This window comes from Apodemus sylvaticus, chromosome 10, assembly GCF_947179515.1.
Source record: "Apodemus sylvaticus chromosome 10, mApoSyl1.1, whole genome shotgun sequence".
Lineage (NCBI taxonomy): Eukaryota > Metazoa > Chordata > Mammalia > Rodentia > Muridae > Apodemus > Apodemus sylvaticus.
Genome location: NC_067481.1, coordinates 20,126,546 through 20,150,002, shown reverse-complemented (window position 1 = coordinate 20,150,002; position 23,457 = coordinate 20,126,546). Strand labels below are relative to the sequence as shown.

Sequence of the window (23,457 nt, the reverse complement as noted above, 5' to 3'; positions counted from 1 at the left end):
GCTAGCTTTGAACTCCTGATGCTCCTGTCTTTGTTTCTTGGAAGGTAGGATCTAAGACAGACATCACCACATCTGTGCGGTACTTTGAACCTTTATTTTTGCTTCTCTGTTTTTTGAGATGGAGTTGCGGTCCCCTCGACTGTCCTGGAGCTTGCTATGTGGACCAGGCTGGTCTAGAACTCAGAGAATCCCCCAGCTTCTACCTCCTAAGTGCTAGGATTAAAGGTAAGGGACACCGTGGGCAACTGTGAGCCTCTGATTTTATGTGATAGCCATTTCTGATCCACATTTGGTTTCTTAGCGGGAACAGTCCCGCTAAGCTGCTTGAGTCTTTTTTGTTCCTTAAATGGCTTGGCCTCTGAGTATCAAAAGTTCTCTCCAGCCAGCCTTTCCCGACATTAATTCTCTAGAGATAGATTTCAAGTGGCAAAAGTGGAGAACTTTTAAATACATGTGAATGTGAATGAAAAATAAAAAACCAAAACAACACAAAACATGTTGGGGCTGGGGCATAGCTCAATGCTAGAGCTCTTACCTAGGATGAATATGGCTTTAGGTTTAATTCTGGCTCCCCTCCACTAGGGAAAAAAAAGACATCATTTTACATGTTGACTAATATGTTAAAGCCATAGCCTACACACACATGTAAATTGGTATGAATCACTTTGGAGAGCACATATCCACTAAGGTGTCAACATACGAATACACTAGAACTATGGCAATTCCACGGAACTTCTACAGAAACGCTTACAGGTGCTCACCAAAATATTTGTGGAAGAGTGTAACAACAACAACAACAAAAAACCTTACTATAATCATACATTGGTACAGTGTGCATCAATAAGAATAAACTGAACTGAATCATATAACCGCGTAGAAAGTTTCTGTTTATATATCATTTGAAAACTGGCAAAAGCAGTCTATGCTGCTAAGTGAAGAAGTTACCTGCTATGCAGGAGAGTGCCCAGTAAGGGGCATGATGGGACTTTTGGGGAAGGGACTAGTTCTGCGCTTGATCTAGACTCAGAATACACATGTGCATCTACTTGATATGTTGAGGTTTTATTTTTCTTTCTTTTTGGAGAATCAAATTCAGGGCCCATTGCATGCTAAGCAACTTTCTACCACTCAGCTATGCCTCAGACCCTGAACTATATACTTGTGTGTGTGTGTGTGTGTGTGTGTGTGTGTGTGGTATTTGCACATGAGTTAGAAGCCAGAGGTCAATATCCTATATCTTAACTGCTCTCTACTTTATATTTTGAGATTGAATCTCTCAAAATTAACCTGGAGCTTGTTGATTGAACTAGACAGGCCAGCCACCAAGTTAAGGCCACTAAGTGCCTTAGTTACGATTTTACTGCATGACCAAGGCAACTCTTATAGGGACAATATTTAATTGGGTCTGGTTTACAAGTTTAGAGATTCAGTCTATTATCATCAAGGTGGGAGCATGGCAGCATCCAGGCAGGCATGGTGTAGGAGGAACTGAGAGTTCTACATCTTGTTCTGAAGGCAAGCTGGAGAAGACTGGCTTCAAGGTAGCTAGGCAGAGGGTCTTAATGCCCATACCCACAAAGACACACATCCTCCAATAAGGCCATTCCTTTTGATAGTGCCACCCCTGGGCCAAGCACATTGAAACCATCACAGCCAGAGATCTTCTTTCTACCCCCAGGGTACTGAGATTACAAACACACACAGCTGGATATGGTGACACACGGCTTTCATCCCAGCACCCAGGAAGCAGAGACAGGTGGATCTCTATGAGTTTGAGGCCAGCCTGGTCTACAGAGGGAGCTTCAGTACATTGAAGACTACATAAAGAGATCTTGTCTCAAAGTACACATACACACACACACACACACACAGAAACATTGAAGACTACATAAAGAGATCTTGTCTCAAAGTACACACACACACACACACACACACAGAGAGAGAGAGAGACCTCCATGTCCCACTTTTTATGAAGGTGCTGGAGAACTCAGAAACTCAGGTTTTCCTGCTTTTCCTGACAAGCACTTTCCTGGCAATCTTCTTCCCGGCTCTGTATAATTTTGTTAGTATGCTACTTTACTGTGGACTGGAGAGATGGTTCAGTGGTTACAATCACTGGATGCTGTTCCAGAGAACTTGGGTTTGATTCTCAGCACCTACATGGCTAATAACAACTGTCTGCAACTCTTGTTCCAGAAGATCTGATGAGCACACAAAACACTTTAGAAATTCCACGGGAATTCTACAGAAATGTCTACAGATGTTCACCAAAACACTGTGTCAAAGTGCTCAAGGAAACACATAAATAAAAATAAAATTGAGAAAAATGCATATGTGGTAGAACATTTGCTTCATGTGCAAGGTTTGAGTTGCAGGTGACAAGGTTTGAGTTGCAGGTGACAACATGGGTATGTGTGATGTGCTGCCACCGAGCCTGGTGATCAGCCACAAGAGAACTGGCTCCTTCAGGTTGTCCCCTGACCCATATGTGCTAGATGCCATGCACTCGGGTGCAGATGGGAAGAAAAAATAGAAGTGGCTCTTCAACAAAGTTTTTGTGGTTTGGGGACAGAGATTTACACTGTATCCCAGGCTAGCCTTGAGCTTTCCATGTTCCTATGTCTACCTCCCTGAGTGCCAGGATTCTAGGCACAGATCATCCTGGCCAGCTTGGCTTCAACAAGTTCAACCTTTTCTTTTCTTTTTTCTCTTCTCTTCTCTTCTTTTCTTTTTTGTCTTTGAGACAATCTCCCTTTATGTAGCTCAGTCTGTGAGGCTGTCCTGTATAACTCCATATGTAGACTAGGCTAGCCTTGAAACTCAGAGACTGCTGCTTCCCTCTGCCTCCTGAGTGTTGGGATTAAAGGTAGGTTAAAACTCCACTACATGCAGTTACAAATGAATGTAAAGATACGGCAGCTTACTGGCTGCTTTTCCTGGATGGATGTCCTGTCAGACACATCCCAGCTATGGCCCCTTGGACGAGTGGTAGATGCTGTACCTCACAGATCTTCCGCTGTGCGGTCCTCGTCATGGGAACTAATAAATCTTACAGCCTATTCTAACAGGTTGATTGCATTTAATTATACATTTTACATAATTAAAGATGTATAATTATATACATGTTGAATCAAATACTCACTAGGATCATTCTCCTGTAAACTGATGAATAAACCTGCCAGAAAAGCCGTCCTTTATCTCTGTCTGTTTCTTATGAAGACTGGGAACAATTCCTTCTAAACTCTTACCTTATTATCAAATATTATCTCTCTTTAGATACGTGCTGGCTAATTTCTTTTTGACTCACTTGGAGAGAGGGAACCTTAACTGAGAAAATGACTCCATCAATGAGATTGATCTGTAGGGAGCCGGGTGGTGATGGCAAGTGGATCTTGGAGTTCCGGGATAGCCTGGTCTACTTCCCTTCATTATGAACTATAAGCTGTAAAATAGAATAAACCCTGTTTTTTTCCAAGTTGCTTTTGGTCATGGTGTTTATCACAGCAATAGAAAGCACACTAAAACAAGATACAGTGTGTATCCCAGGCTAGCCTTGAGCTAGCCTGTATGTGTATGTGTCTGTGCATGTCTATGTGTGCCTGTGTGTGTGTCTATGTGTGTATGCTCACATGTGTCTGTATGTGGTCTATGTGTGCCTGTGTATGTGTCTGTGTGTATGCTCATATGTGTCTGTATGTGGTCTATGTGTGCCTGTGTGTGTGTCTATGTGTGTATGCTCACATGTGTCTATATGTGGTATGTCTGTGTGTGTATGTATCTGTGTGTGTCTGTGTGTATCTATGTGTGTGTGTCTGTGTCAGTGTGCCTGTGTGTGTGTGTATGTGTGTGTGTGTCTGTATGTCTGTATCTGTGTGTATGTATATGTCTATGTATGTGCGAATGTGTCTGTATCTGTGTGTATATCTATCTGGGTATATGTGTGTACATATGTGTGTGTGTGTGTGTGTGTGTGTGTGTGTGTGTGTGTGTGTGTGTGTTGCTCAGGACTGAACCTAGATACCTACACACAGGCAGCACCCCAGGTCTGTGGCACTTGGTTTTAGTGCTGTTCTTTATTCTTTCTGAATTACTACATTTATTTAGCTACTTAATTTATTGTTTATCACAGTACGCATAAATGTGAGAGTCAGAGGACAATGTCTGGGGATTGACTGTCTCCTTCCTCCAAGAGAATCAAGCCCAGGCTACCAGGCCACATGACCAGTGCCTTTTCCGGCTGAACCATCTTCCCAGGGCGCCCCCCTTACATTTTGTCTTGTTGCTTTGTTTTGTTCGAATTGGGTTTCGAATTGTGCAGATTAGCCTTGAGCTCGCTGTGTAGCCACAGATGATAGCCTTGAATTCTGCTCCTCCTGCCTCCAGCGCCACAGTTCTGAGATGGCAGGTTTATGGCTGAGCATTAAACCCACGACTTTATGCGTTCTAGACACACACTCTACTAACTGAACTACACCCCAGCCCATCCCTGGGTTTTGAGAGAGCCTCACTGTGAAGCTCAGGGTAACCTCGAAATTGTAATCCTCCTGCTTCAGCCTCTTACATACTAGAATTTTAAGAGTACCATGCCCGGCTCAGAGCAACTTTTAAGAGACAGAAAAAATGAGGGGCAAGGAAGGTGGATGGTTTTACTGTACTTAGTTTTATAAAGCAGACATATGACCTGCAGTTCCTGTCTTCTAGTTAAGATTTTTTTTAACTCCACACCCATCTTGCTGGTAGCTAGCGTGTTTAGTCCCATTACAGACAGGGAAACTAGGCTGGAAGCTCTTGTGCCAGGCATTCCCCAAAGTCTGGAGAAGTAGCTAAGCAGCTCAGAGCACTCCACTGCCCTTACAGAGGATCTGGGCTCCGAACCTAACACCCACAACTGTGTGTAACTCCAGTGCTAGGGCTTCCAATGCCCTCTCTGGTCCCCTTGGCATCAGGCATGCATGAGGTGCACATTCATACATACAGGCAAAACACTCATACACATAAGTCAATTTTAAAAACAAATCTTGGAGCGGCTAGAAGGATGACTCAGCGGTTAAGAGCACTGGCTCCTCTGGAAGAGGTTCGGTTCCTACAAACATGACGATTCATAACTCTCTGTAAGCTTAGTTTCAGAGGATCTCCACCCTTGAGCAGACATGCAGGCAGAACACCAATACACATAAAAATAAATAAATTTACAAAATCCTGCACACTTAGTGGCTTTAAAAATATTAAACTACTTGTTAAAAAGAAAAGGGCTAAAGCCAGGCATGGTGGCACAGACTTTTAATCCCAGTACTTGGGAGGCAGAGGCAGGTGGATCTCTGTGAGCTCAAGGCCAGCCTGGTCTACAAGGTGAGTTCTAGGACAGACAGAACCTGGTAGAGAGACCTTGTCTCAAAATGAACCAAACAAATAAACAAACAAAACAATGTAAATTAAAAAAAGAAAGGGCCAACCAGACATTGTGTGGCATACTTTTTCATATCACCACTTCTGAGGCAGAGGTAGGTGGATCTCTCAGTTGGAGACTGGCCTGATCTACCTAGTGAGTTCCAGGATAGCCTGGGCTACATAAAGGGACCCGCCTCAAAAAAGAAAAGAAAGAAAGAAAGAAAAAAAAGAAAGAAAGAAAGAAAGAAAGAAAGAAAGAAAGAAAGAAAGAAAGAAAGAAGGAAAGACGGAAGGAAGGAAGGAAGGAAAGAAAGAAAGAAAGAAAGAAAGAAAGAAAGAAAGAAAGAAAGAAAGAAAGAAAGAAAGAAAGAAAGAAAGAAAGAAAGAAAGAAAGAAAATGAACACCGAGGAGGAGTCGGGAACACTGAGTCCTAGCGTTTGGAGAGTCCCAGGTCAGTACATAGCCACAGCAGGTGCCTGAGAAGCAGGTGCTGTGTGCCGGATAAATGCTTACAATTCTCAGACAAAAAGGTCAGCCCGCAGAAGAGAAAACTAGCAAGCAAGCAAAACAAAGCAACAACAACAGCCAAACACCACGTCTCAAACCGGGAGATGGGTCTGGTTTCCAGGCTCTGGCTGGGACTGCCTGGGACCCTGTGATGTGAGAACCACGTTGTGTTTTATTCACATGGGGCTCAGGCAGGAAAAGATCAAAACCCAGTTTGAGAACTTGAGAGTCACCCTGGGGCTCTGCGGTTTGGGAACAGTAGGGTCAATTTAAAGGCTGCCTTGTGTCACTATTTCCATTACATACTTTCCAGGGTCCCCACTTGGCCGGTAAACTCCTGTCTCCAGGGGAAAGGGAGGGGGTGGCGTGGCACAGAGGCCCCGGAGAGAGAGAGTGCACGGGGAGAGAATTCCCACCCTGCTTGGCCCAGCCTGGGTGGGAAGGTGGGCTGCTCAGGATCCTGCCTTTCCCTGGGAGGTGGGTATTAATAGTACAGACCTCCCTCCCTCTCTGCTAATCTGGGCAGTTTCAGTCAGTCTACAGGATATATTGTAGCATTCCTTCCTGCCTTTGCCTACAAGGATGTTAGCTGAGTCCAATCTCTGTTGTGGGAAACTTTTTGAGTAGGTAACACAAGTCTCATATAGTATAACAGGAAGGGTAAACTGACTCCCGCCAGCTGTGTCCCAAGGCCCCTGTTTGTAGTTTTTCGTTTATTGATGCTGGATTTTCAATGAAGATCAGTTTCCTTGGGAGAGTGAGAGCTATCTGCAATATATCCAGACTCTACACTTGCTTGGTAGGACTTAAATCACCTGTCCTGGTGTCACAGGACAGACAGACCTAGAACAACCCAAGGCTCTGGCCCAGGCCTGCCCTGACTTTGGGTAAAGTAACTAGTTCCTGAATGCCTGGAAGGCCTGGGTCCACTAATCCACCCTGCAGAGCTGTTTAAACTCTCATTTCCAGCCCCCACCCCCCGGCTTTTTTTTTTTTTTTTTTTTGGTTTTGTTTTTTTCTTTTTTGGAGACAGGGTTTCTCTGTGTAGCCCTGGCTGTCCTGGAACTCACTCTGTAGACCAGGCTGGCCTCGAACTCAGAAATCTGCCTGCCTCTGCCTCCCGAGTGCTGGGACTAAAGGCGTGCGCCACCACCGCCCGGCCTTGGCTTTGGATAATAGGTTCCCAGAGATGGAGAGATGGCTCCGCAGTTAAGAGCTCTGGTTACTCTTCAGTTTATTCCTGATTGAGTCCCAGTACCTGCTTGGTAGCAGTCCGTAACTCCAGTCCGAGGGGCTCTAATGCTTTCTTATGGTCCATGCAGATACTCAGTGCACAGACATAATGCAGACAGAATACCATACACATAATAAGATAATTCAAAAACTTGCTCTTAACTGTCAAGCCACCTCTCTAGCACCTAATAATATTTTTGTAAATATTTTTTCATAAAAAAGTAAGTTTTGGGGCTGAAGAGATGACTCAGCAGTTGAGAACACTGGCTGCTCTTCCAGAGGTCCTGAGTTCAATTCCTAGCACCCACACAGTGACTTACAGCCATCTGTAATGGGATATGATGCCCTCTTCTGGTGTGTCTGAAGACAGCAACACTATACTCATATACATTAAATAAATAAACCTTTAAAAAAATAAGTTCTTATGTAGCCTGCTCTCGTATGCAAGGGTTTGATTTTTGGATTTCTTGAATTTCTGATTCTCCACCTCTTGAGCTGTAGGATTACCAGTATCTGCCATCTCATGAGCCTGTCTTTTCCCCTGTCTTCTGGGGAATCTATGCATTAGGCATTAAGCACAACCCTCTGCCCCTGAGCTACATCTGCAGCTGTCTTATGTTCCTCTGTGTGTGCATGTGTGCATGCGTATGCTTGTGCGTGTCTGTGTGGCCTCAGGTGTCTGCTCGCACTTTCTGTCTTGTTTGGTGTTTGGTGTAGGGTCTCTGTTTCCTGCTGTGCTATGTATACCAGGCAACCTGGCTCCGAGAGTCCAGGGTTGTTCTGTCTGTGTCTCCTGGCTCCACACACATGCTGAGATTACAGACTTGTGCTGTGGGGTCCTAGGGATCCTGACTCAGTTCATGGGGCTTGCATAGCAAGGAATTTTAGCTGCTGAGCCATCTCCCTACCTCCGTTCCTGGTTTTCATTTTGTTTTGTTTTAACTTTTTTGTTTGTTTGTTTGTTTTTGTTTTTTGTTTTTTGGATTTGGTTGTTTCAAGACAGGGTTTCTCTGTATAGCCCTGGCTGTCCTGGAACTCACTCTATAGACCAGGCTGGCCTCAAACTCAGAGATCCGCCTGCCTCTGCCTCCCAGAGTTCTGGGATTACAGGCATGCGCCACCACCACCTGGCTTGTTTTAACTCTTAATAGTAAAAAGATTCAGGGGCTGGTGAGATGGCTCAGAGCACTGACTGCTCTTCCGGAAGGACCTGAGTTCAATTCCCAGCAACCACATGGTGGCTCACAACCATCCGTAATGAGATCTGATGCCCTCTTCTGGTGAGTCTGAAGACAGCTACAGTGTACTTATATATAATAAAATAAATAAATCTTTAAAAAAAATAGTAAAAAGATCCATTTATATTTTATATGAATGTTTTGCTTGGATGTGTGTCTTGAACCACATACATCTATGCCTGAGGAGATCAGAAGTAGACGGCATCGAATCCCTGGAACTGGAGTTGCAATATTTGTGAGCCATCAAGTGGATGCTAGTAACTGAAGCCAGGTCTTCAGGAAGAGCAGCCGGTGCTCTAAAGTGGACACTTAAGGGTTCTTTGGAAAGTCAGTTGCTGGGGCAAACACGTGAAGGAACATTTAGCTGAAGCAGACACAGGTGAAAGGATGAATGTTCTGCTAAAGCAAGCACGTGAAAAGACATGTGATAAAGGTTTCTTTGCTAATAACATGAATGTATTGGTCCGCCTTCCATTGCATAGTTGAGCTCCATTTGTCCGGACTCTATCGAGAGAAGACTCGGGCTGATTGGCAGAGTGATGTCGACGGAGACAGACTCACAAGCTGAGGCAAGACCCATGGCAGACACAAAATATTTGGAGGGAGAATAAAAGTACTGGATGGACAGTGATGGAGGCTGAGCTAGGCTTGCTCACAGAGTGAGCTGTGCGGCGCTTGCTTCTGGGTCTCGCATCTTGGCTGATTTTTGTTTCCCTGAGGAGAGGCACAGCCAAGAGCTTCTGGTGTTCCTCCTGGTTCCTCCTGCTGACTTGAATCCAGGTTGAGGCCTGGCTGTCTATGCTAGGTAGTGCCACCGCTGCTGATTTGAGTTTGCTATCACAACTCTATTGAACTGGACTGCTGGTATATCCATTTGGTGAGATGTTTGCAAGTGGATCTAGCTGCTGCTGCCAATTTCCAGACAACACAGATGGCAGAGTTGCTCTGAAGAACTTGTCTAAACAGGCCCACTTCCCAGTATCCTTTCTTCTCCACTACCTCTGGTGAGTAATGGGCTACAAGGGCGGTTAAAGCGTTTAAGAACCAATATTAAAAATAAGGATTGAGGGCTGGAGGTTAAGAGAGGGTCCTGAGATCAAATCCCAGCAGCCCATGGTGGCTCACAACCATCCGTAAACGCCCTCTTCTGGGGTGTCTGAGACAGCTACAGTATATTTACATATAATAAACACATAAATCTTTAAAAAAACAAATAAGGGTTGAAAAACTTAAAGTGACAGTGCTTTTAATCACTAAGCCACCTCTCCAGCCCATTTATTGTTTTTTTTTTAACCAGTTGTGATTCATACCTGCAACAGGAATATAAAGGATTTAATAAAATATGTAAGGTGACTGCATTTTTGGCCCTGAATCAAGGCCAGCTGTTTGCTGAAGTTGTTGGTTTCAAGCAGGAACCTGAAGAAATATCTTTTATGGTCTGTTGGCCATTTCAGAAATTTGTAAATCTAATGGTCAATTCATTAGAAAGAAACATCTAGGGGAAAAGGGGGAGAGGTGCCTACATTTTCAAGGTTTTTGAAGATTTTAGGTATCATGCATATAGAGTCTTTTAGAGGGAACTGGGTGATATGGGAATTCAAAAGCACTCAACACGCTGGGCAGTGGTTGTACATGCCTTTCATCCCAGCACTCAAGAGGCAGAGATCTGTGAGCTTGAGGCCAGCCTGGTCTACAGATTGAATTCTAGGACAGTCAAGGCTACACAGAAAAATCCTTTCTCAAAAAGACAACACAATACAAAAAGGCACAGAACAGAAGGATTTTAATTTCTGGCACACCCATTTCCTGTCTGAGACAGGAGTCTCTGGGTGTGTCCTACAGAGCAGTAGTGTCCATTCACAAACAGGATTCTGTACCAGTAGCATTACGTCAGCCTGATTCAACCTCCCAGCCATGTTATCCACACCTGCATCTCACCATGTTGCCCAAGTTCCCTTGGAACTCATGGGCTCAAATGACACTCTGTCTCAATTCTTGAGTTGGAACTCCAGGCGTATACGTGGCGGCCAGCTCTACCCATCATGTCCCCTTAAAATCTGTTTGAAATATGTGAACATTCTCCCCTGGAACATGTCAAAGGTATTTTCCTGGCTCCATGCCTGTGGCTCTTGGGGATGTCCTTGGACAGACACTGCAAGGTCCTTAGAGCCTCAACCTTTTTCTAATGGGAAACAGGGTATTACAGCTTCCCAGGTCCAGGGAAAATCCCATGACAGATGGTTGTGAGCCACCATGTGGTTGTGAGCCACCATGTGGTTGTGAGCCACCATGTGGTAGCTGGGACTTGAACTCTGGAAGAGCAGTCAGTGCTCTTAACCACTGAGCCATCTCTCCAGCTTCCCTTTCTTCTTTCCTCCCTCCCCCTCCCTCCCTCCCTTCCTCCCTTCCTTCCTTTCTCTTTTTTGTCCATTCTTCAAACAGGGTCTCACTCTGTCACCCTGGGCTGACCTAGAACTTGCTCTGTAGACCAGGTTGGCCCTGAACTCACGGAGATCTTCCTGCCTCTCCCTCCCAAGTGTTGGTATGCCGACGCTGAGTCTTTTCTCTGCCTTTGGCCTCTCAAATCCCAGGTACTTCTTTATGACCTAATGGTTTTCTTTCCTCCCAGGACGCCCCCTCAGCCCTTGTACTCTGTTCTTTCCTCTTCCATCTCACTCCTCGTCTGCTTTACTCCCATCTTCCTCTCACGCGAAGCTCTCCGTAGCTCCAGGAAGAAGCTGCCTGTCACTCCCTTGTCCAGGGTGGCTGTTCCGCTCTCTTGGGCTGTATGTAGCATAGCTGTGCTGTAGATTATGCGCCGCGCGCTTTGAGACCTGGTCCCCTTCCCCCAACCTGTTCCACTTCAACAGAGCAATGGGGACAATATCCACGAAGCTTCCAACTAGGGAGAGATAGCCCAACAATCTGGGTGGGACAGGAGGAGGAAGAGTGTGCAGACCTGGGGTCTCACAAAGCCTTCCTATCTGTTCCCTGGGACTTTTTAGTCTGAGACCCATTTCCTGCTACTTGTTTACTGAGGAGGAAGAGGAGCAGACAGTGCCCGGGGGAGTGTAACTTCTGGATGGAGGATGTTTCCACAGGAGGAGAGCAGAGGCTCAGAGATCAAGCGGTCTAACAAAATATTTAGAGTGATCGATGCGGTGTATGGGCAGATGGAGACTGCATCCAGCACTGGCCGGTACCACTGTTTATCTATCTGTATATTTAATTTAGGCCCCTCGAAGCCAGAGCGCATTAATGTGACCCAATTTGGAAGAAAGAGAAGGTTCCGTAAGCAAAGTACTAACATAGAAGTGCTTACATGGAAACAGTCAGTAAACGCTTGGCATATTAACAGAAATGATGCTGTCATAATTTTTATCTTATCTGTTTACTAAAACAGGACGCCATGGAAACTCGTTGCTTCCAGTTTTGCTGTATGTCCTCGGGGTTTCTCTACCCAGCTCCCCGTTTTCAGTGCCGGGGAATAAACTCAATGCCTTGAAGTCTAGACAAACACTGTTCCCAAACAGCCGTTCCCAAAGCCCTCCTCACATGTTTTCAAAGAGAAAAAGCAACTTTATTTGTTCTATCTCAGAACTCCCCCTGCAGTATATTCTTCTGAGTTAGTCCTGAGCAGCTACAATTTGATTTGTGGCAGGGTGAGAAGTTTGCTTGGTTTTCTCTATTGTGCACCTATAGCTTTGCAAAAAGTCATCTCATGCAGCCTCGGATTTTCTTTTTTCCTTCTTTCTTTTGTTTTTGCTTTTTTTTTTTTTTTTAAGACAGGGTTTCTCTGTGTAGCCCTGGCTGTCCTGAAACTTACTCTGTATATTAGGTTGGCCTTGAACTCAAAGCCTCAGTTTCTCATCTGTGACATGGGAATAATAATAACCTCTGTCCCAGAGTATTTAAGGTGACAGTCTGGAGTCCTGAAGGCCTAGCAAGCTAGGCTAGCCACTTGTTCTGACAGCTGCACTGGTTGGGTTTGTGTGTCAACTTGACACAGGCTGGAGTTATCACAGAGAAAGGAGCTTCAGTTGGGGAAGTGCCTCCATGAGATCCAGCTATGGAGCATTTTCTCAATTAGTGATCAAGTGAGGAGGGCCCCTTGTGTGTGGTTCCACCTTTGGGCTGGTGCTCTTGGGTTCTATAAGAGAGCAGGCTGAGCAAGCCAGGGGAAGCAAGCTAGTAAGTAACATCCCTCCATGGCCTCTGCATCAGCTCCTGCTTCCTGACCTGCTTGAGTTCCAGTCCTGACTTCCTTTGGTGATGAACAGCAACATGGAAGTGTAAGCTCAACAAACCCTTTCCTCCCCAACTGCTTCTTGGTCATGATATTTGTGCAGGAATAGAAACTCTAAGGCACATGCCTACTGAACAGAAGAATGATCGGGCATGGTGGCACATGCCTTTAATCCCAGCACTGGGGAGACCGGAGCAAGCTGATCCATGAATTTTGAGCTAGCCTGGTCTAACAATAAGTTCTGGGCTCGTGAGACACCTTCTTTAAAAAAGAAAAAAAAAAAAAAAAACAAGAGAGGAATAATAGAGAAGAGAAGAGGAGAGAAGGGGGGAGAGGGGAGAGAAGAAAAAAAGCACCTTGCCTGGGCAGCCCAGTAGAGCTGGCCCTGGTGGTAAGGGCATGGGCAAGCCCGCCTGAGGGCATGAGGAGGGGTGAGGAGCTGTCCATCCCCCTTGCAGACTTCGACACTAGGGTGAGCTAGCCAGGGCAGTGCAGGAGAATGGTCTTGGTGGCGTGGGTACAGGAAAGCTGGTGGACTGACCCAGACCCAGGGATTTGAGTTGATTCATCCCAACATCTACTCCAGGCTCATCACAACATCTACTCCAGGCTCATCCCAACATCTACTCCACGCTCATCCCAACATCTACTCCAGGCTCGTCCCAACATCTACTCCAGGCTCGTCCCAACATCTACTCCAGGCTCGTCCCAACATCTACTCCAGGCTCGTCCCAACATCTACTCCAGGCTCGTCCCAACATCTACTCCAGGCTCGTCCCAACATCTACTCCAGGCTCGTCCCAACATCTACTCCAGGCTCGTCCCAACATCTACTCCAGGCTCGTCCCAACATCTACTCCAGGCTCGTCCCAACATCTACTCCAGGCTCGTCCCAACATCTACTCCAGGCTCGTCCCAACATCTACTCCAGGCTCGTCCCAACATCTACTCCAGGCTCGTCCCAACATCTACTCCAGGCTCGTCCCAACATCTACTCCAGGCTCGTCCCAACATCTACTCCAGGCTCGTCCCAACATCTACTCCAGGCTCGTCCCAACATCTACTCCAGGCTCGTCCCAACATCTACTCCAGGCTCGTCCCAACATCTACTCCAGGCTCGTCCCAACATCTACTCCAGGCTCGTCCCAACATCTACTCCAGGCTCGTCCCAACATCTACTCCAGGCTCGTCCCAACATCTACTCCAGGCTCGTCCCAACATCTACTCCAGGCTCGTCCCAACATCTACTCCAGGCTCGTCCCAACATCTACTCCAGGCTCGTCCCAACATCTACACCAGGCTCGTCCCAACATCTACTCCAGGCTCGTCCCAACATCTACTCCAGGCTCGTCCCAACATCTACACCAGGCTCGTCCCAACATCTACTCCAGGCTCGTCCCAACATCTACTCCAGGCTCGTCCCAACATCTACTCCAGGCTCGTCCCAACATCTACTCCAGGCTCGTCCCAACATCTACACCAGGCTCGTCCCAACATCTACTCCAGGCTCGTCCCAACATCTACTCCAGGCTCGTCCCAACATCTACTCCAGGCTCGTCCCAACATCTACTCCAGGCTCGTCCCAACATCTACTCCAGGCTCGTCCCAACATCTACTCCAGGCTCATCCCAACATCTACTCCATGTGTGAACTGCTCCAATGTAAAGGGGTCAGAGCTGCAGACCCAGAGCTGCAGGCTCCATCTCCATGGCACAGGGCAAAGATACGACATCCAAGAAGAGACCTGGTGAGGACCCAGCATTTACAGTGTAGCAGAAGCTGGAGCCTCCAAACAGACATTGACTCACTGCAATGAGTATTTGCAAGTAAAGATGTCTGGACAAAAGGGTAGACTGTGGGACATACTGGGGCACGCTGGGACACACTGCAGTTTCCACGGCTAAATATTTGTTTCTATTTATTTTTTGTTTTCTTTGTGGGGGAAGGTTGCAAAGGCAGGGGGCAGATATGAAGGAAGATGAGTGGGATCGGGTGCATGATGTGAAATTCAGAAAGAATCCAAAAAAGTTAAGGAAAAAATGAGAAAGGAAATTTAGTTAATGTGGTCACCATTAGAGAAGGGAGTATAAAGGGGGTTCAGTGACCCCTACAGCCACCTTGGTGCACTGAAATGAGGGTAAGACTCCTGCATCAGTTTTAAGCAGCACTGGTCAAGTCCTGGAATGGCATTCATGGGTTCTTGTTTCAACACTGCCTGCAAGATGGTGGGTCATACGGTGTTGGAACTGGATAATTTTTTTCCTAGCAGACAGATGAGTTCCTCCTCTGGCTGGGACCTGAGCTAGGTCTTCCCCTTCCTCAACCAAGGGACTCCTGAGAAATCTCATTTCTTTGGAGTCTTTTGTTTCAACAGTTCCATACTCAAAGGGAGCAGCACTTGTGAGTGTGCATGTGTAAGAACGTGTGTGGAGGCACGCATGCAGCTGTACACGTGCATACATGTGCTTGTATGTACATAGCCAGGGCTATGTAGGAAGACCCATCTCGAAAACCAAACAATCCTTTCAAGACAGGGCTCAGAGCCGCTCAAAGCGGCTTGCCACCAAGCCTGAGTGTTTGATCCCAGAACTCACATAAGAGTTGGAAAGAACCAACTTTCTGACCATTACAACATGCGCCACAGCATTTACATATCTGCACACATACATCATATATTTACACAATAGTTTTTAAGCTTAAGTTTTAAGTTTCGGTAGGATGTGGTGTAGTCTACATAGCAAGTTCCAGGCCAGCAGGGTACCATCGTGAGACTATCTCAAAAATATATTTTAGTTTTGTGTGTGTGTACACATGCATACAAGTGAGCATGTGCCAGGGGCACTGGATCTTCCAGAGTCGGGGTTTCAGGCAGTCTTAAGCTGCTAGACATGGGTGCTGGGAACCAAACTCAAGTCTTCTGGAAGAGCGGTACACAATCTTGGCCACTCTCCAGCCGAATAACTTATTTTTAAGTATGTATATGTGAGGGGCTATTGTGTATGTGACCCACATATGTGCCTTGTATCTGTGGAGTCCAGAAAGCAGCACAGAGTCTTCTGGAACTGGAGTTACAGGGAGTTATGGGCCACTATGTGGGAGCTGGGACTCCAACCCGGATTTTCTGCAAGAGCAAGATCTTTGAACTACTGAGCCATGGTTCCAGCCCCTTGTCCCTGCTTTATTTTATCTTATGATTTGAATTTGATCATGATCCCTGTCTTACCTCACCCAGGCATTCCCATGCCCCTTCCTGTAGCCTACATGAGGGGACGCATACACCCTGCATCTCTCAAGAACTCAGGCCAGGCTGGGGGTCTGAAGAGGCAGCACAGGGGTATGTGTGTGAACGTCTGAGAGGAGAGTTCTCATGGACACTGGGGATATGCGCAGGCCCTGGGGATTTGGTGTGACCTTGAGCCTGTTCAGAGAGCAGTGAGCGTCAGGGAGAGAAAAGAGGGACATCAGCTGCTGGACATATTTCCAGTGCCAAAAAGGCCCCTCTGGGAAACACACGCGTATATGCATGCGCAGAGAGGCTAAGTGGTGTACAGAAGGGACTAAGGTCTGGGAGGGAGGGAAACCCTCCACAGCGCATCCTGATCTGTCTCCACCCACGGGCCTAGCAACTGCTGCTGCTTCTAGTCAGGGAGGCCAGGATGGACCTATGCTCTCTGCCTCAATAAAGGGTTTTGATCAGCCAGTCCCCTGGAGACAGCCAGACATGGGACAGATCATGACAGCACTACTTACTATTAGCTACTTACTATTACTACTTGTCTTTGGATTAGTAATTTACTCCCTCGGAAGCACAGTCCCTTCTTCTGTGACAGGCCTGAAACAATAAATACATAAATACCTGATCAAGGCAGATTCACACTGTCTGTCAGGTCCTTGTCAGGAATCCAGAGCAAGCAGCATTCCAGTTGTTTCAACCCCCTCAGAAAAGTCCCTGATCCTGGCTGGGTGTGGTGGCACAGCATTTGGGAGGCAGGGACAAGTGGATCACTGTGAGGCCAACCTGGTCTATGTGAGTTCCAAGCCAGTCAAGACTATACACTGAGACCCTGTCTTAGACAACAACAAAAAGATCATTTGATTCTCTGAACCCCTTCCAACTGGGGCTGAACCTAGGGCTGCCCACTTGTAAGTTACCACTGAGCTATACCCGAAGCCCTCTTCAACTCTTTTGAACTTTTTTCCCCTTTAAGACAGAGTTTCTCTGTGTAGTCTTCACTGTCCTGGAATTCTCTCTGTAGATCGGGCTGGCCTTGAACATAGAGATCCACCTGCCTCTAAGTGCTGGGATTAAAAGCATGTACTACCACCATCTGGGCTTATTATTATTTCTGAGACAGAGTCTATGTTGCCCTGGCTGGCCCAGAACTCACACTGTCTACTTCCTGAGAGCTGGCATTAAGGTGTCTACCAACACACCTATTTCTTTTTTGAGACAGTCTCCTCTAAGTTGTCCAGGCTAGACTTGAACTCACCCTAGCTCAGGCTACCTTTAAATTTGCAACCCTCTCAACCTCAGCCTCCTAACTAGCTGAGGTTCCAGGCATGGTTCCCAAGGGGACCAAGGCTAAGGCCCGAAAGCCCTACCACTGAAGCGCCTTACATTACTCATAAGAGTATTTGAAACAGGTCCACCCGGGGGAGGACCCAGGAGCCCCGTCCACGTTTGCTTCTCTAGTCCTCCTCTCTAGTCCTCCACAGCAGTATTCACATATGCACCACTGGCTTACAGCAGTTAAAGTCTCTCCTCTATCAGGTCTAACCTTACTTTGCTACCTCTGGAGCTCAGTGGATATGTGTGTGTATGTATGTGTGTGTTTGTGCACGCACACATGCGTTTAAGACTGATGCTGTTCTTTCTCCTTCCTGCTGTCATAACTTCAAAGACACTGCTTCCCTGACCTCATAGTGACAACTCTGGCACTGGCTTTTTACTGACTCAAAGCAGCAGATGCTGAGCCTTGGTCTGGCTGTTCATTCTCCACTTTCTAGCCATCTATCAGGTACGGTAAGCACGGGCATGCCTAAGACTCAGGGACTACCAGGAGGAGCTGGCTCAGGCAGTCTTTGCCTTGGGATTGGACTTATTGGACCCCTCTCCTAAGGACTGGGACTCTAGCTATGATCAGAGCATGTTTAGGGGTTCACAGGGAGATCGAGAAGGAGGTAGTAGGTTGGCAAGCAGTTTCAGGACCAGAATTTGTTTCTTTAGTCTTAGGTGCAAGATATAACAGTGCCCTGCCATTTACATCTGATCTAGTGGCCTGGTTAACCAGTGTTGCATCTGTCTGGAACAGCTCTGGATCCCTAGAGCGAGATCTTGCTCTGTAGCTCCCTTAGGAGCAACTATCAACAGATCTGTGACCAAGAGGGCCCCAAGATTCAAAGACTGTTCCAGTCTACTCTGGGTTTTTCCAGCTGTTTTTCTTGGCCAGAGGATAACACCCATTGGGATGCAATTACAGAGCAGGAAACAACCAGAACAGTAAAGTCCGAGGAAGCAGAGAAGAGGCAGATGTTAAGGACACGGGGGAAGCAGCCTCGAGGGGGAGAACACCCAAGGGGCATCTTTTCAAGTGCAGGTTGTGCTGGGCATGGTCAGGAGCTGGCAGGGCATCATCTTTCCCTGTGAAGACTAAGAATCAGAGTCCTTATTGTGGGCTACCTTCTTCTAGAGCTGGGCAAAAGCCTAGCCACACAGCTGTTAACATCTGGATCCAGGATCATGTCTGCTAACAAGGGCTGGTGGGCGCCACCCGAGGGTGAGGACAACTTGTCCAAGAAGTTCCTAAGGAAGACCAGGGAGTCTCCACTGGTGCCTATCGGTGAGTAGGGGAAGAACGGGGTTGGGGCAGATGCCTCCTCTCTGAGACTTCATGTCTCTTGGTCCTTTTGAAGAATGAGGCAATTATGGTCAGAGAACTCAAGTGGCCCACCCACTACAGGGAACAGCCACACAATGCTATGACAGAGTCTGGATGGGTGGTGGTGGGTCAGGCCACAGGGTGCGAACAGTCTTTAATGCGATCTGGGATTGCCTTGGTGTCCTTCCAGGTTCTAGAATATGAAAATATATATAAAGAAGTGGAAGCCTGGAGTGGGCAGAGCTTAGGTGCCAGTGTAGTCATGACAATGAACCACCAGCACCATGAGGGTCACAGGCATTTTAAAAACGCCACTGAGAGGAAACTCAATACCCCAATACCAGCTGGATGAAAGAATCTAGCCGGTGCCCGACCTGCATTGCCCGGAGCCAAGGGACCTAGGGCTGGACGCAGGCCCAGGGGTCTCATTGTCTGCCCACAGGGGTAGCAGGCTGCCTGGTGATAGCAGCATACAGGCTTTACCGGCTGAAGGCTCGGGGCTCCACCAAGCTGTCCATCCATCTGATTCACACCAGAGTGGCAGCACAGGCATGTGCTGTGGGGGCCATCATGCTTGGTAAGTGGCATGGTGGGGCAGGGGAGAGGAGGGGCAAAGTAGAGTCCTTAGTTAACTGGTCCACGTCTCAAGTCCCTGCTTCACACACTAGGAAGTAGTCACATCGCTTCTTTAATGAGTCTTTTTAGGGTGAGGCCTTTTTCAGGGTTCCCCATTGGTCACTGCTGCTGGACCATGGGGCAGTGGTGAAGAAAATGCTTCATGAATTTCCCCCAGAGACGAGAACCCGGAAGCAGCAACAGTTACTTGCGAGCTGTGACTGTGAACTAATCCCTCTCACTAGGCCTCAGTTTCCCCATGCATAACCACCTCTGACTGTTCACTCAGTAGGTCACTTTGTGTGCAGAGTAAACACCAAAGGGCTCACAAACCATTCGAGTGACTCCCCCAGTGGGCTGTGGGGCAGAAAGAGCAGGGAAGCTGGGCCTCAGGAGAAAGGCAGGAGAGCCCTGGGGCCCCTTGAAGGATCAGATGCCAAGGGGCGCTTCTCCTTCTTCACGCAGGTGCCATGTATACAATGTACAGAGACTACATCAAGAGGGTGTCAGAGGATCCTGACAAGTAGGACTCCCGAGGCGGCAGGATGGCCCAGTCCCCCGGCTGTCTGTATGTGTCTAATAAAGCTATGCTGAGGAAAGTGAAGACCTCACTCCTGAGCACAACAGGGAACTGGTGGTTGGAGGGAGGGCTCAGTACACTAGGGTGGGAACCAAAGGGCTCAGGCCCCGACTCAAGGGAGAGAGGCTCTGGGTGCAACTGTCTATCTCCTAGGAGAACAGACCTCAGTTCCCAGGTTCCCAAAACTCCTATACCACTTCAGCCAGAAGCAGCCTGGAATGGGAATGGGAAGGCAGGGGCAGGGAAGGCAGGGCCTTGAGACTCATGGGAACACTGCATCAGACACAGGCATTCCTTCCACGACAGGCTGCTCCCCTAGGGACCCAGTTAGGAAGGCAGCTGCAGCTGGGAGCAGAGGCAGTAATGCCTCATGGGAAATCACATCCCCAGAATATAAGTGCTCGGATTAGGGGGGGAGGGGAAGGGGGAACGAAAGCAGCAAACCAAGGCAGAGGTCAGAATGTTCTGTTCATTTACAAACTGTGGCTAAAGTTGAACTTGTAAAAAATAAAATTCCGTGTAAATCCCGAAGACAGGCCCCTTCAGGTTAAACATTTTCATCTTGTTCTCCTTCTTCTCCTCTGGGCCCTTGCTCCTCTCTGTTCCTTGGGAATGGGGCCAGGCAGAGGCCACAAAAGGAACCAGGAGGCCAGATGACCCTTCCTCATGGGATGGAGGTGCCTGGGTTGTTCGGGCGGCCCCGTAGCAGTTCCCAGATGCTTGGGTCTCAGCCTGAGTCTGGAGCCACAAGCCCCTGCGCTCACATGGGGTAATTGAGCACAACATCCTGTTTGGCGAGCTCCAGCAGCATGGGGTCATCGAAGAACTTGCTGATGCTCACATCTTCACTCAGGCCCTGCGGAGCAGAGCAGACAGTAGGGAAGCCCCAGGGCCATCCAGAACCTGTGCTCAGGGGAGGAAGGCTATAAAGGCAGCTTGAGGCCCTGTGCCTTTAGGGTACTGCTACAGCTCCTCTGTTCCCAGGTCTGCTGATCTGAGGTATGCAGAGACTGATCTTTCCTCCAAGAGGATGAAGACACACAACTCCCGTGGAACTCTGGGGGCTGAGATGGCAATGGTTAAGGAACACATACCTTCCTACGACGGGTTTTGATCATGAACTCCCGAGCCAGGTGAGGAGCTGGCTGTGGCTCCAACGGGCGGATAACAATGCTCTTGTCCAGAGGATCCCCAGGGACAATCTGGAAGGCAAAGAGGTTTCAGGGGGATGAGGCAGCTTCCTGGAGGCTTCAGAGCTAGAAGCAAGAACTTTCTCCAGGATTACAGGACATCCTGGACAGAAGGGGAACTGGCTGAAAGGAAGGCGGTCTACCAAAGTAGAGGCCAGGGTTCCTCACCTGCCAATGGTGGAAGACAGACAGGGAAAAGGCCTGTCCCTGGGTATGAGTGCGGAGATCAGTCTCAAAGCCGAATGAGTCAATGGCTGGGATGAACGCTTTGATGGTATAGAGAGGGGAGCCTGGTATGGGTGCGTCCTGAGTCACATGGCCCCTGAGAAAGACAGAAGGCAAGGCTCAGGTTGTACACAGACCCTAAGGCAAGTCTTCTGCCCTTCTGTGTCCGTCCTCGCCTAGCCACCATCAAGTCAGACTTAATGGAATATGCTCCACAGAGGGAGTGCGCTTGGGGCTCTTAGCAGAAGCCACAGGAGCATCCAGCTGTGGGAGGAAGCAAGAGTGGGGCCATGGAAGAGACAGGACCCAAGGACAACCCCAACACTGCCTCACTTCTGCACTTCTCCCAGGGGACTTTATTTAAGATAAGGAAGGGGTAGAGGGCGGGAAGGAAGAAGAGAAAGAGGGAAGAGAAAAAAGGAAGAGGAAGAAATGGTGACGTAATTACAGGTAAAGGTAGGCTATGGAATTCTGGGTAAACCGCAGCTGTTGCCTTGGCAACAGGCCTATACATTGCCAGCTTTGCAGGGCTCGGGTACCTACAATGAGGTCAGCAGGCTTCTGAAGTAGGAAGATGGGGAGAGCAATGGCTGGGGCTCCGTCCTCCCAGTACCCTCCCCAACAACAGGCTGCTCACCTGCGCCTGGCCAGGACTGTGTACACAGCAGACACACAATCTGCAGGGGCCTGGACCTCTACAAAGTAGTAAGGCTCCATGAGCCGGGGAGTGGCCTGCAACAGAGCAGAGAGGGCTCAGCGGGGACGGCTGAAGAGCGAGACATGGAGGTTCTCCGGACCTTCAGGTCCTTCTGGGCCTCTGCCCCCTTCTCCATATAATTTTCTGCTCAGGGAAGCAGGACTGTCCCTACAACTCCACTTACCATGAGGAAGGCAGAGTACACGACCCTCCTGGCTGTGGGGATGATCTGACCTCCGCCCCGGTGGAGGGGTTCCTGGGCAACCACAGCATCCAGGATCTTAAACTTGACATTCCGAATCACTGAAAAGGAGATGGAGCAGCTGGGGCTAGTCACACGGGGATGGTAGAGCAGCAGGGTAATTTGCTAAACCAAGGCCATATTATAGCCACCCGAAGATACTATACAAATATCTCACATCCAGATTAGCAAGGCCTGCAGCAAACAGGCCAGCAGTTAAACATTACTTAGCATCTGATTCAGGCCACACTGAGTAACTATTTTCTGGACATAGTATGTGCTTCAGAAATTGTATTTGGTCTCACAGAGACTATTCAACATCAATAAACCACCCCAACCTGATCACCCTCATGTTATCTGTCTTCAACATGCCCAAAGATGGGCTCTACCCAGGAATTATGAGCCAGGTCAATCTAGCAATGCCCTCATTCCGGAGATGGGGAAGGAGCAGTGGGGAGGGTTGGGGTGGGATGTGCTGGCCCAAGACTTGGGATAGCCTTTCCTGCTGGGTCTGTAAGCTGGGAAGGCCACTGCATATCATCACCTCACGTGAAGTGGAGCTGGGGTTGAAGGTGGACTCACATTCATCGCAGAGGGGTCCCTCTCTGGTCCCCCACTGGAACCCTTGAACAATGCTGTCCTTCACTGAGCCGAGAAGGGCCTTGTCTACCTGTACAGAAACATAAGGTCTCCTTAGCAGGCTACAGCAGCAGCAGCAGGCAGTGACCTACAGCTGGGAGAAGCCATATTTCCACAGGGAAGAGAGTACTGCAGGTTCTTCATCTAGGGATAACACTTTGCCACAGGCATCCTATTGGTTTACCTCTGAGGGCAGCGTATCATCTACTAAGATGTTGGGGCCTGTAGCATCGGGACCGAAGGCCCAGATGGAACGGGCAGCCAGCAGATCCCAGTCATACTTTGTCTGGAAGAACTCGCCCAGCTTCTTTCTGGAAGAAAGAGAAGGAGGCTTCTGGGGCGACAGATGCTGCCTTTCTGTAAGATAGTAACGGGCTCCACCCACACCATAGCCAGGACAACAGTGAGGGAGGGACGGTGTCAGGAGACCAGGCAAAGGAGCCAGAGCGGGGACCCCGTCCCAACCTGTTCCAGGTGATCTGGACCACCTCATTCTCTATGTCCTCAGCGAGGCCCTTCTCGAGAGGCTCAGCAATCATGGTGATCTTGTTCCTGGTCAGAAAGGTCAGAAGTGAGAAGGTCACAGGATGAGCAGTGGACACAGGATGTGCAGGGCCAACAGTACAGACTGCTGGGAAGGCAAGAGAAATGGAATCTTGGGGCCAGGGCAGCAAAGGGTGCCTTGTCTTCTTTCTTTCTTTTTTTTTTTTAATATGTGTATGGCGTGCCCAAGGAAGGCAGACAAGAGTATCAGATATTATGGACTGGAAGTGCAAGC

General features: G+C 48.1%; 2 protein-coding genes and 1 non-coding gene across 3 annotated transcripts in view; 2 read left to right on the top strand and 1 right to left on the bottom strand.

Moving 5' to 3' along the window:
- The first annotated feature begins 9,728 nt into the window (after positions 1-9,728).
- Positions 9,729-9,864, top strand: LOC127695686 (small nucleolar RNA SNORA2/SNORA34 family). Its single transcript, XR_007980056.1, has one exon. It is a non-coding gene; the product is annotated as a small nucleolar RNA SNORA2/SNORA34 family (small nucleolar RNA).
- Positions 9,865-18,103: 8,239 nt separating this feature from the next.
- Higd1b (HIG1 hypoxia inducible domain family member 1B) lies at positions 18,104-19,658 on the top strand. The gene is made up of 3 exons (XM_052196368.1): positions 18,104-18,453; positions 18,935-19,069; positions 19,573-19,658. Exons 1-3 carry the CDS (start codon positions 18,354-18,356, stop codon positions 19,632-19,634), a joined length of 297 nt encoding a protein of 98 aa, XP_052052328.1. The 5' UTR covers positions 18,104-18,353; the 3' UTR covers positions 19,635-19,658.
- Positions 19,659-20,138: 480 nt separating this feature from the next.
- Eftud2 (elongation factor Tu GTP binding domain containing 2) overlaps positions 20,139-23,457 on the bottom strand; it is a 39,026-nt gene continuing 35,707 nt past the window's right edge. The window contains exons 21-28 of the mRNA XM_052196345.1: positions 23,145-23,231; positions 22,864-22,990; positions 22,623-22,710; positions 21,984-22,102; positions 21,740-21,834; positions 21,046-21,199; positions 20,782-20,889; positions 20,139-20,543 (exon numbers count right to left, since the gene is read on the bottom strand). Of these exons, the coding sequence (XP_052052305.1) occupies positions 20,448-20,543; positions 20,782-20,889; positions 21,046-21,199; positions 21,740-21,834; positions 21,984-22,102; positions 22,623-22,710; positions 22,864-22,990; positions 23,145-23,231 (874 nt within the window). The 3' untranslated portion in view covers positions 20,139-20,447. The remainder of the gene's footprint in view (positions 20,544-20,781; positions 20,890-21,045; positions 21,200-21,739; positions 21,835-21,983; positions 22,103-22,622; positions 22,711-22,863; positions 22,991-23,144; positions 23,232-23,457) is intronic.

Bases quoted from the DNA above. Each gene is read 5' to 3' on its own strand.
- Higd1b (XM_052196368.1), top strand. From the start codon at position 18,354: ATGTCTGCTAACAAGGGCTGGTGGGCGCCACCCGAGGGTGAGGACAAC. The intron at 18,454-18,934 runs GTGAGTAGGGGA...GTCTGCCCACAG, and splicing joins GTCTCCACTGGTGCCTATCG to GGGTAGCAGGCTGCCTGGTG. The intron at 19,070-19,572 runs GTAAGTGGCATG...TTCTTCACGCAG, and splicing joins TGTGGGGGCCATCATGCTTG to GTGCCATGTATACAATGTAC.